Source organism: Nyctereutes procyonoides, unplaced genomic scaffold, assembly GCF_905146905.1.
Source record: "Nyctereutes procyonoides isolate TBG_1078 unplaced genomic scaffold, NYPRO_anot_genome, whole genome shotgun sequence".
Classification (NCBI taxonomy): domain Eukaryota; kingdom Metazoa; phylum Chordata; class Mammalia; order Carnivora; family Canidae; genus Nyctereutes; species Nyctereutes procyonoides.
This window is the reverse complement of record NW_026575047.1, coordinates 44937036-44949700: the sequence shown is the minus strand read 5'-3', so window position 1 is coordinate 44949700 and position 12665 is coordinate 44937036. Positions and strand designations below refer to the sequence as shown.

General features: G+C 36.8%; 1 protein-coding gene across 4 annotated transcripts in view; it reads right to left on the bottom strand.

Moving 5' to 3' along the window:
- The window catches only part of CHD2 (chromodomain helicase DNA binding protein 2), a 121088-nt gene that overhangs the window by 53051 nt on the left and 55372 nt on the right, over positions 1–12665 (bottom strand). For all 4 annotated transcript variants that reach the window (XM_055326039.1, XM_055326041.1, XM_055326040.1 and 1 more), the window contains one exon: positions 3522–3710. In XM_055326039.1, the coding sequence (XP_055182014.1) occupies positions 3522–3710 (189 nt within the window). The remainder of the gene's footprint in view (positions 1–3521; positions 3711–12665) is intronic.

Here is a 12665-nt window from a genome sequence, read left to right as displayed (position 1 = left end):
CCAAATTCTGTCCACTGAAAAAGCCTGGCAGTGATATCCAGTGTGGCTGTAAGTCACAGCTCCAGTACCCAGCCTGAGGCCTCCAAATTTCACTTTCTAATAAAACAGTACACAGAGCTTATTGGATATATGGCTGACTCCTGCTATGGGGCACAAATGTACTACAAGATGAATGTGAACAATTTGTTCCAGAAAGCAAAAAGCTCTGAGCTTCAAGTAGGATTATGTCAAAAAGGCTCAAAACAGACTTGAATGAGCTCCTCCAGGTTAAAAAAGGAGCTATCAAGAATAACGGTCACAGTATAAAAAGAATAACAATCACAGAATGAAACACGAATATGCTTATCAATGAATTCATAATCATACCAAAACAAATCTTACTGGTCGAAACCTTTGAAGAAGGGTAGATATAACCTATTGTTTCTTTTAAAGATGTCAAAACTCCAACATGAATGGACTTGAGCATACTATGCTAAGTGAGATAAGTCAGAATGAGAAAGACAAGTATTATATGATGTCACATATATGTGGAATCTGAAAAAGCCAAACTCAGAAAAAAAGAATGTAAAATAGTGGTTACCTGGAAATGGGGGAATGGGACAGATAGTAAGGGTATGAACCTACAATCTGTAAATAATCCCTAGAGATCTAATGCACAGTATAATGAATACAGACAATATTGTATTATCATCATCAACCTTGCTAAGACACTAGAACTTAAAGATTCCAACCATTAAAAAGAAAGGGTCAAAAAAAAAAAAAAAAGAAAGGGTCATTATGTAATGTGATGTGATAGAGGTGCTTAATTATCACTACAATGGCAATCATCTTCTTACATATGAATGTATCATATATGAGCAACATGTTGTACACATTACATTTTCACATTATATGTCAAATACATCTCAATTTAAAAAACAAGTGAGGTGGGGCACCTGAGTGGCTCATTCAGTTAAGCATCTGCCTTCGTTCACATCACGATCCTAGAGTCTGGGATCAGACCCCACATCAGCCTCCCTGCTAAGCATGGAGGCTGCTTCTCCCTCTCCTCCCTGATTGTGTTCCCTCTTGCTATTTCTCTCTCTCAAATAAATAAATCCAATCTTCAGAAAAAAATTAAAAATTAAAAACCACAGAGGCACCTGGCTGGCTTAGTTGGTAAAGCATGCAACTCTTGATCTTGGGGTTGTAGATTCAAGCACCACGCTGAGTGCAAAAATTACTTAAGAATAAAATCTTTAAAAAAAATAATTTTAAAATAATAGATTTTTGGGATCCCTGGGTGGCGCAGCGGTTTAGCGCCTGCCTTTGGCCCAGGGCACGATCCTGGAGGCCTGGGATCGAGTCCCACGTCGGGCTCCCGGTGCATGGAGCCTGCTTCTCCCTCTGCCTGTGTCTCTGCCTCTCTCTCTCTCACTGTGTGCCTATCATAAATAAATAAAAATTAAAATAAATAATAATAATAATAATAATAGATTTTTAAATGCCAAAAATCAAGAAGAATCGTGCATTTATTCTGTCTTTCCTAAATGAACTGTTCCTCACCTGATACGGTAAAGTTTCTTTTTGTAGTATTCCAGCTAATAAACAGAGAGTAATAAAATTTAAATATCACCAGTTTGTAATCCCTAATGAATTAATGATCTAGGCAACGCATACTATTACTTGCTAATATCAAAAAAGGACAATAAACCTATTGTGAAAGAATGTACCTTTGCATTCTATGAAATACTCATATTGAATCAGAGTCTAATCAAGCCTCTACATTTATCTGTAAATATGAAGGGTTCAGAGAAAAATGTTAAATAATGCCATGAAGCTGGAATCAGCTAAGTCCAGGCTATAAAAAATATCCACAGAAGACAGACTCGGGGGACACCTGCATGGCTCAGCAGTTGAGCATACGCCTTTGGCTCAGGGCGTGATCCTGGAGTCCATCGGGCTCCTTGCATGAAGCCTACTTCTCCCTCTGCCTATGTCTCTGCCTCTCTCTCTCAGTGTCTCTCATGAATAAATAAATGAAATCTTAAAAAAAAAAAAAAGATCTACTCTCTCAACAACTTTCAAATATGCAACAGTATTATCACCATAGCCTCCGTGCTGCATGTTACATCCTCTTGACTCATTTATAACTGGAAGTCTATACCTTTTGACCCCCTTCACTCATTTCTCTCACCCCCACCCTCACCTCAGCTTCTGGCAACCATTTTTCTGTTCTCTGTACCTATTAGCTCAGTTTTGTTGTTACCACTGTTAACTCATAAAACACTGTTCATCTTTTAGAGATATACAGAAATATTTGATTGATAAGTACCTGAAACAGGCTTTAAATGATCTAAGGGTGGACATGAGGATGCAAAAGAAGACAAGGTGAACTGAGACTGGTCATGAGTCAATAACTGAAGCTGGACTATGGGTATGTAACTACTTCTTATTCCATTTTTGTACATATCTTAGATTTCCCCTAAGAAAAAGATTTTTAAAAGTCAATATACTGTTAGGCAAAAGGGTCAGACAGTAATTTTTGAAAATTACAATCTTGTTTTTATTCAGTTGCATTTAGAACAAGCAGGGAATATTAGAAAGGCTACTACATTTTAACTGTAAAAGACTATAATGTTCACAGCATGTAATTATTTCCAATCACTCCAGATTCAACTTTTAAATCATCAAAACTAAAGCACATTATTTACCACTCCCTGTCCTAAACCCAATATTTTGCCCATCATAACCCAAACCAAGTCCACAACCTGCCTGGGCCACTTGGGAGTGCCAGAAAGGAAAGCATCTTCCCCTTCCAGCACATAATGGAGAACTTTTCCTTCTGAACTTTCACAGAGCCCTGCATATGCCTCGGTTATTAAACAACACTGTTTTAAATCCTTGTCTCTATTCTGTCTTTCCTCTTAAGCAACACTTCTGGCAGAAACACATTCCACTCATCTTCATACTCTCAGTATCTAGCAGAATGCCTGACACATTGCAGAACCTTGGTAAATGACTGAAAGAACAGTGGAGAAGAAATGGATTAGTGAGTGAAATATGCCTGCCTGTTGGAGGGGATTAGCACTAAGATTTACCATATACTTCAGACCACCTACATAATGGAAAGTGCTGTGTGAAAATTCTCATCCAAATAAAAAAGCAAAAACAATAAAACTTCTTTCTAACCATGAATATATTGCTATTCACATCTGTTAGGCATCACTGAAAAAAGCAGCTTGTCAACTGTCTATCTCATGGCCCCTTTGTTTTTGTTTTGTTTTAAGATTTATTTATTTATTTATGATAGAGAGAGAGAGAGAGAGAGAGACAGAGAGAGACAGAGAGAGACAGAGAGAGGCAGAGAGAGAAGCAGGCTCCATGCCGGGAGCCCGACGCGGGACTCAATCCCGGGTCTCCAGGATCAGGCCCTGGGCTGAAGGCAGGCGCTAAACCGCTGAGTCACCCAGGGATCCCCCCTCATGGCCCCTTTGTATGGGTATTAATCCTACTGCAGGGTGACCCAGCCGACAGCTTACTTGTAATACTGCTTCTGCAGAGCCGACATCTCCACCCTGAGGATCTGTTCCACTTTGGCAGGAAGGGATTTTTCCACATCCTTTTTGACTCTCCGGAGGAGGAAGGGCTCCAGCACCTTATGGAGACTCTGGTAGCCATTCTCCCTCCCTTTCCCATGGTCCTCTTCAAAATCTTCCCAGAATTCAAACCTGGAAAAAAAACAGGACAGCAATTGTTACAGAAGCAACCAGGAAGGGGAAAAAAAAATTTTTTTTTCAAACTATAATTTTAATCAACTAAATGGGAAAAAAATCCGTAAAAAAATTTTTTTTAAAAAGACTCTTTCCTATAAGTTAATATAAATTTTACCAGTCACTAACTCGTGAACACAAGAGACAGGAAAACACAAAGGAAAGGGACCACCTGAATCAATTCCATCTGTCTATATTGGGTAACATTAAGTTTCCAATTCTCAGACTGGGTCTAGAAATCACAAGATATTTTAGTGGAACATGCAATGTGTATGTAAGTATAGACAAGTTATTGTCATGTAACATTCTGCAGAAAAAACTGTAAGCTATCTGTAAAGCTGCAATTTCTTGGGAAAACAAATTCAGAGGTAAGAGAATTAGTGGCAATATTACAGCTGTCACTACTCAAAGGTGAAAGTTTATTACATAATTTTCATCAATAATCTTCACAGTTTATAGATGAAAAAAAATAATGAATTATGATAACAGTAAACAAGACCATGGCCCCCAAACAAGAATAGCAATATGAGTGATGCCACTTTAATAGCATTAGAACTTGGGGACGGAAGTTTTACTAATAAATTTTAAAACCTGTCACCATAGTAATTCTGCCTCAACTCAATAGACAAAGGTTTCTCTTGTTTAAATCTTAATTCAATCATCTCTGATTTACTAAAAGACCTATGGCAGAAGTCCAGAATAGGACACTGTGAACAGATTTCTTTCAAAAACAAAACAAAACAAAACAAAACAAAAAAAAGAAAGAAAGAAAGAAACTTCTTTCATGAGAATTGAAAAAAAAAATGTGCATTGTTCTAACACTAGAAAGCCAGGGAAGCACTTGGAAGAACCAGCTGGGTCCTATGTGCATAAGGATGGATGCTCCACAGGGGAGAGCAGGCCACGGAAGAAGGCTAGAACTGAAAGCTCAATCAGTCACTGCTTCCCAGTCTGCCTTCTGACACCAGGTGGCCCTCCTCTGCTGAGGTCAATCACACCCCAGAAGACAGAATAGCTCAACATTATCTAGAGCTCTGGAGGACTCAATAAGCATCTGCCCTCTGAGGAGATGGAAAGTCAGAGCACAGATGCCAGTGCCCCCAGAGACTACAATGGCATCAACAGAGTCTGCTGCCATTTCTGAACGGATAAATGGCCTTGCATTATATCAGGTACTGGGAGGTAGGTCTACACCAGCCTCAGTAACGCCTGGTAACACGCAAAATAGCCACCCTTAGGGAAGTGGACAAAAAGAACTTTTAGGGTAGGGATCCCTGGGTGGCGCAGCGGTTTGGCGCCTGCCTTTGGCCCAGGGCGCGATCCTGGAGACCCGGGATCGAATCCCACGTCAGGCTCCCAGTGCATGGAGCCTGCTTCTCCCTCTGCCTGTGTCTCTGCCTCTCTCTCTCTCTGTGTAGGACTATCGTAAATAAAAAAAAAATAAAAAAATAAAAAAAAAATAGTAAGAGGATTAAAAGGAACAATGCCAACTGAACTATCTCAATGCTAGGGTTGGCAGGTCACCCACAAAATGTATGAAACGACTGGAAAACAGGGACTATCACTATATCAAGCTATTCTCTGAAAAGATGGGAGACAGTTTCAAGAAAATGTTTCAATTTACTTAACACTCATTATCATGAATTACTATTATATTAGTCTAAAAACTTAAATACAAACCTTATTTACAAGATTTACTTCCCCTACTGTTTCAGGCAACAAATACTTTCACCTGCCTAGTGTATTCTTACTAAACTTAAAGTTAATATGACACACTATTTCTTTATATACATGCTGAATGGTTTATGAATGGTCTATGGCTGCTTTTTCTCTAAACAGCAGAGATGAGTAGCTGTAACTGAGACCATAATGCCTACAAGCTGGAAATCTTTCTTATCAGGTCCCGTATGAAAAAGTTTGCTGTTCGCTGCAATAGAACTGTCAACTTAAAATACTACATACATAAAAGATATAGGGCTACAGCAGTGAACTTAAAAATGGCATCATGCCATGACCTAGAGATTATTTTAGATATATCCCTGTTGTTAACTTGCGTACATAGGTCTCACATAGGTCTCTCACGAAAGTAGGGGCAATTTTGGTTACTTCAATTTTCTAGACCTTGGGGTTTTAGAAAATAGAAGTTCACTCTATCTACTGAGGAATAACAAAGAAAATTAAATCAGAGCAGTGAAAATTGTATGTTAGAAGTCATGTGATAAATATGTGAAGGGAAAGGTACAAAAAAAAAATTCAGACTGGCCTAGACAGCAGAAACAAAAGCAAAGCAAAACAAAAACCATTTCTTACATGAAACGGTCACGTCTCTAAAATATGCTCTATCAAGTTATTTTGTGGAATGGGTATGCAGTACACTTTGCAAGTGATTATAAACTCAATTTTTCGGGCTTGCCTTATCTTTTTCTACCTTTATTACCTACCAAGCCCTGTGCTTTGCCAAATAGTACATACAAACTAATTGATTGGCATATATTTACAATAAGGGTAGTGGTCAGATTTATAAAAATGGTGGTAGTCTGGTCAAAGCCACCATGCAGGAAAGGAAATAGCATTTCAGTTGGCTAAAATGAGAACTAACTTCTGAATTTAAAAAATGATGGCCTGTCATAATCAAGGAGGTGAAGGTTCAAAAGTTATCTGACCAAACTTAATTCTTTTCTATCCACTAATACTTCTTCAATGGATCATTTCTTTGAAAGGACTAAGTGGTCCCACAAAACCATCTGGAACCTAAGAAACTACTGGTAAGGATGGGGAAAATACTGCACAGGATTTGGTCACCCGCCCAGCAAAGCTCAAGCAGAAACAAAGGTTAAATCTTAACTCAACTAATGGAGTTATATGCACATTTGTGGAAAACAATCTTTTAAAAAATGTTTGAAAATGACAGTATTTTAAAAACAAAGTTTTCAAGAGAAAAAGCTCTCTTACACACACACACACACACACACACACACACACACACACACTTGCATTTTTTTTTAAGATTTATTTATTTATTCAGAGAGAGAGAGAGAGAGGCAGAGACACAGGCAGAGGAAGAAGCAGGCTCCATGCAGGAAGCCCGATGCGGAACTCAATCCCAGGTCTCCAGATCACACCCCAGGCTGCAGGCGGTGCTAAACCACTGGTACTTCCATATATATGGTACTTCCGGTGTACCAAAAAGATCTAATATGAAAAATTTAAATACACATGAAAATTCTTCATTTCAGAAAACAAAGATTAATAACAAATAATTGAAAACCAGGTAACCCAGGTGGCTTAGCAGTTTAGCACTACCTTCAGCCTAGGGTATGATCCTGGCAACCCCGGATCGAGTCCCATGTCAGGCTCCCTGCATGGAGCCTGCTTTCTTCTTCTGCGTGTATCTGTGCCTCTCTCTGTCTCTCGTGAATAAATAAACTCTTAAAAAATGTAACAAATAATTGAAAATCTTGACTAGTTCTGAACTTTTATACATTATCTGTTTTACAACACTTGTACCTTTGAAAAGCACACTTTATAAAAACACAGCCTTCTACTAATACATGATGAATAGGTTATTCATTACAGAATGTACAGCAGAATGTTTAAAAAAAAAGAAGAGGGCCTGGCGGGTGGAGAGGATGGGGTAATTGGATGATGAGCATTAAATTAAGGAGAGCACTTGAAGTAATGAGCACTGCGTGTTGTATGCAACTAATGAATCACTAAATTCTACCTCTGAAACTAAAAATCAGATTAGAAAAAAAGAAGGCAACTGCCTCCATCCTTAGGCCAGTATCCACTCACAGAGCTCTGCAGAAAGGACAGAAGACCCAGGTGAGCAACAACAGGACAGACAAGACAGCAGCAATGAGGCGGGGATGGGTGAAACATCACAGGAAAAGGAATCTCCTAGAGAACGGTGTTTCTTGACTGGTGATGAATCTGCCTCCTGGGAAGGCCTGGAGACATTTTTGGTTACTGTAACTGAGAAAGGGGGCAGCTACTGGCATGTGAAGTAGTGGCCAGGGATGCTGCTAAACACCTTCTAATACAAAGGACAGCCCCTGACAAAAAAGAATTATCCAGCTCAATGTTAATAGTGCTGAGGATGAGAAATGAGAAACACTGCTCTGAGAGAAGGCAGAGGAAGGAGGTGTGTCCAGGGGGCCCCCCACTCCCAGAAGCACACCCCCATCAACAGGATGCCTGCAAACACAGGAAATAGTTTAAGCCTATTCTACTAACTACTGTAGTGAGGCCAGCACAGTCAGAGTGGTCAAGTTTCTCTACCCATCTTCTGAAGTCTTAAACTATCCTTGAAAAATAAAAGTGAAAGAAGGACAGTCACAAACAAATGAAAACACAGAATTTGTTGCTAGTTGGTCTGCCTTACAAGAAATACTAAAGAAGTCGTTTAGGCTAAAAAGAAATAATACCTAATGGCAAGCTGAATCCACAAGAAGAAATAAAAATCACTGGAAATAATAAAATAAATGTGCAATATGAAAGACTATGTAAGTACATTTTTCTCTTTTCTCAATTTCCTTAAAAGACAAGCCTGAATAAAGCAATAAATTTATCACTGTATTCTTGAGTTTACACTTCATGAAGCCATACTGGAGAAAAGCTCTATTTTACCAGAAGTAGGTGAGCATTAATCTGAAGACTGTGATGAGATGCACACTAAAAGCCCCAGCAACCAGTAAGAAAATACTTTAAAAAAATCAATTAACAGCATAATTAAAATGACACACTAAAAATAATTGTTGAAACAAAAAAGGCAGTAAAGGAGAAATAGAAACAAAAAAGATACAAGACATGTGGGGGGGGGCAAAATACCAGACATAAATTCAATCACTGCAATAATTACATTAAATGTGAATGAACTAAACCCTTTAATCAAAAGGCAGAGATTATCAAACTATATTAAAAAAGGAAGATCCAACTATATTCTGTCTATAAGAGACATATTTTAGACTCATTAAAAGTAGTTGAAAGTAAAGTGATGGAAAACAGTATACCATGCAAACAGTTACCAAGAGAACTAAAGAGCTGTCATATCACACAAAATAGATCTAAGGAACAAGAAATATTACTAGAGATAAAGAGACATTTCCTGAAAAAAGATTAATACATCAAGAACATAGAACAATTCCAAATGTGCACAAACCTAACACACAAACCCCTCAAAATACATGAAAGAAAATCTCACAGAACTGAAAGAAGTAGATCACTCAACAACTATAATTATATATCTAAATGTTTAACTGTCAATATTAGAGAGAACTAGACATGAAGTCAGCAAAGGCATGTAAAAAATAAATTTTAAAAAAAGGTATGTAAGACTTGAGTAAAACTATTTATTAACGAAGTTAATATAACAAATTCTACCCTAGGAAAGCAAAATATTCTTCTTTTCAAGTACACAAAGAACATTCTCCAAAATAGGAAACATACCAGACAATATAACAAGTAACAGTAAATTCATTTAAAACATGTTCAATAAGACAAAATTAAATTATGAATCATTTGGGAAGTATCTAAATATTTTTAATTAACCAACACACTTAAAACAAACCCATGCACCAAAGAAGTAATCACAAGAGAAAATAGATGAAAACTGAAAGAAAGCCAAAAACACATGTATCAACATTCGCAGAATGCTGCTAAAGCAGCACAGAGAAGGTAACCTACACCATTAAACACCTATATTAGGAAAAAGGAAAAAAAGCCTTACATCAATAATCTAAGCTTCCACCTAAAGAAAAAAGAAAATGAGAACATTAAATAAAAGACAATAATAAGGATGAGAACAGAAACTTGTGAAATAGAAAACAAAACAAAAAAAAGTCAAAAGTTGGTTTCTTTGAAATATCCTTCTTCAGATTGTTAAACCCTTACCTGAAATGACCAAGAAAAAAAGGCAAGACACAAATTACCACAATCAAAACTTACTGAGATCACAATATATCTTTCAAAAGTAAAAGGATCATGAAGAAACACTATGACATTATGCCAATAAATCAGACAACTTAGACAAAATGGACAAATTCTTAGAGACACAGATTAACAAAACTAAATGAAGAAACAGACAGAAAACCTGAATAGATCTGTAACTAGAAACTGAATTAGTCAGTTTTCCCACAAAGAAAAGATAGGGCCCACAAGGCTACACAGGTGAATCCTATCAAATATTTTAAGAAGTGGGATCCCTGAGTGGCGCAGCGGTTTGGCGCCTGCCTTTGGCCCAGGGCGCGATCCTGGAGACCCGGGATCGAATCCCACGTCGGGCTCCCGGTGCATGGAGCCTGCTTCTCCCTCTGCCTGTGTCTCTGCCTCTCTCTCAATCTCTGTGACTATCATAAATAAATAAATTTAAAAAAAAAAAAAAAAACAAATATTTTAAGAAGTAATACCAATCCTAATGAATTCTTTCAGAAAATAAAGGAAGAATGAACATTTTCCAATTCATTCTATTATCCTGATACCAAAGCCAGGCAGACATCACACAGACAGGCATAGAACTAGAGACTAATATCCATCAAAAAACACAGATGCTTGTCTTTAAGTGGTCAATGAAGTATTAAACACACACACAGATCCAACAGTCTTTAACAAAACAGTAGCAAAATGAATCTAGAAACACATTAAAAGGATACAACATCATGACTAAGTCAGATATATCACAGGAATGAAAGGTTGTCTTAAAATCTATAAAGTAACTAATATACCATATAGGCAGAAGAAAGAACAAAAACCATAGTCATTTTAATAGACCCAGGAAAAAAAATAGCATGTGACAAAATCCAACACATTCATTATAAAAACTCTCAAAACCTTGGAAGAAAATGTCCTCAGCCCAAAAAGGTATTTACAAAAATTCTACAGCTAACGTCCTGTTCCCAACTGTATTCAACACGGATGTTACAGAGAATAAATACCACAGGCCAGGAAATAAGAAGCATCCATCCACATTGTAAAAGAAGCATAACTTCTTTTACTTGGAAGTGTGATCCTATATCCAAAAAACACTAAGAAATAAACAAACAATAACAAATACAGTTGAATTTTTGCAAGTTCATAGGATATAAGATAGCTAATAAACACTCAGGTACTTGGGATGCCTGGGTGGCTCAGCAGTTGAGCGTCTGCCTTGGCTCAGGAGCGCAATCCCAGAGTCCCAGGATTGAATCCCACATTGGGCTCACTTCATGGAGCCTGCTTCCTCCCTCTGCCTATGTCTCTGCCTCTCTCTGTCTCTCATGAATAAATAAATAAAATATTTTTAAAAAAAAGACAAAACTCAGTTACTCTATTACAATCTGAACATTAGATAAAAAAAAATTCCACTTAAAATCAAAATAAGTAGGAATAAATTTAACAAAAGAAGTATATAAGACTTATACACTGAAAACTATTAGACACTATTGAGAAAAATTACAAAAGATCTAAATAAACAGGAAACTTTGTGATGATAGCTTAGAAGGCTCAATACTGTTAAGATGATAGTTCTCTCTAAATCAGTATCTATATTCAAAACAATGCCTACCAAATTCTAGCAGAACTTTTTTCCTTTCAGAAATTAACAAGCTGATCCTAAAATGCCTTTGGGAATACAAAGGATCTAGAATAGCCAAAATAATTTTGGTAAAGAGGAACAAAATTGAATTTATATTTCACCATTTTAAAAAACAGTATACAGCCATAGTAATCAAGACAGTGAGGCATCAGCATTAAGGGCAGAAATACATATCAGTAGATCAAAACTGATAAACCACAAATAGAACCTTACATTCATGATCTCAACTGATTTTCAACAACAGTATCAAGGCAATTCAATAAAGAAAGGTTATTTTCAACAAATGGCACTAGGACAACTTCCAAAATCCCACTGCAAAAAAATGACCTTATAAGTCCTCATACTTTACCCTATCAACAAAAAATAATGCTAAAACAGAACAGAGACCTAAACATAAGAATTAAAATTCCTATAAGAAAATAAAGAATAAAGTCTTTGTAACTGTAGGTTTAGCAAATATATCTTATCTTATAGGACATTAAGCAGAATCCATTAAAAAAATTGGTAAGATTATACTTTATCAAATTAACAGACTTTTTGCTCTTCAAAAGACAACATTAAGAAAACAGACAAGCCAGATTGGAACAAAATACTTGCAAATCATAAAGTACTGAATCTGGAATACAAGGAAGGAAGGACCTCTTCGACTCATGAAACAACATAATTTAATTATACAGACATTTCACCAAAGATACACAAATGGCTAATGAATACATGAAAAAATGTTCAACATTATTAGTCATTGTAAAAATGCAATTCTAAGCCACAATGAGGTATCACTACACTCCTACCAGAATCACCAAAATCCAAAAGACTGACAATACACCAAGTTTTGGTGATAATACAGAGAAACTAAAAATTCAGACATTTATGGTGGGAATGGCAACAGGAAAACAGCCTAGCCTGGTAGCTTAAGATAAACACTTTCCAAACAACCGGCAATTTCAGGAAGTTCTAATGAAGATAAATAAAAACATATGTCCACACACAGACACAACAGGCCCAAACTAAAGCAACCAAAATGTCCATCAACTGGTGACTGGACAAACATATGATGGAATAGTACTCAATTTTAAGAGACTAACTCCTGATAAATTCTGTGACACAGGTAAATCTCAAAAATATTATGCTAAATGAAACAAGCCAAAAACAAAAGACTATGTATTAGGACTCCATTTATATGAAATTTCTAGAAAAGTTAAATCTCTAGAGATGAAAGTCAATTAGTGATTGCCTAAGGCTAGAGGTAGAAGCAGAAATTAACTACAGACAAGAGGGAACTTTTCTGGGTGAAGAAAGTATTCTAAAACTAGATAATGATGGGTGCACAACTCCAGAAATTT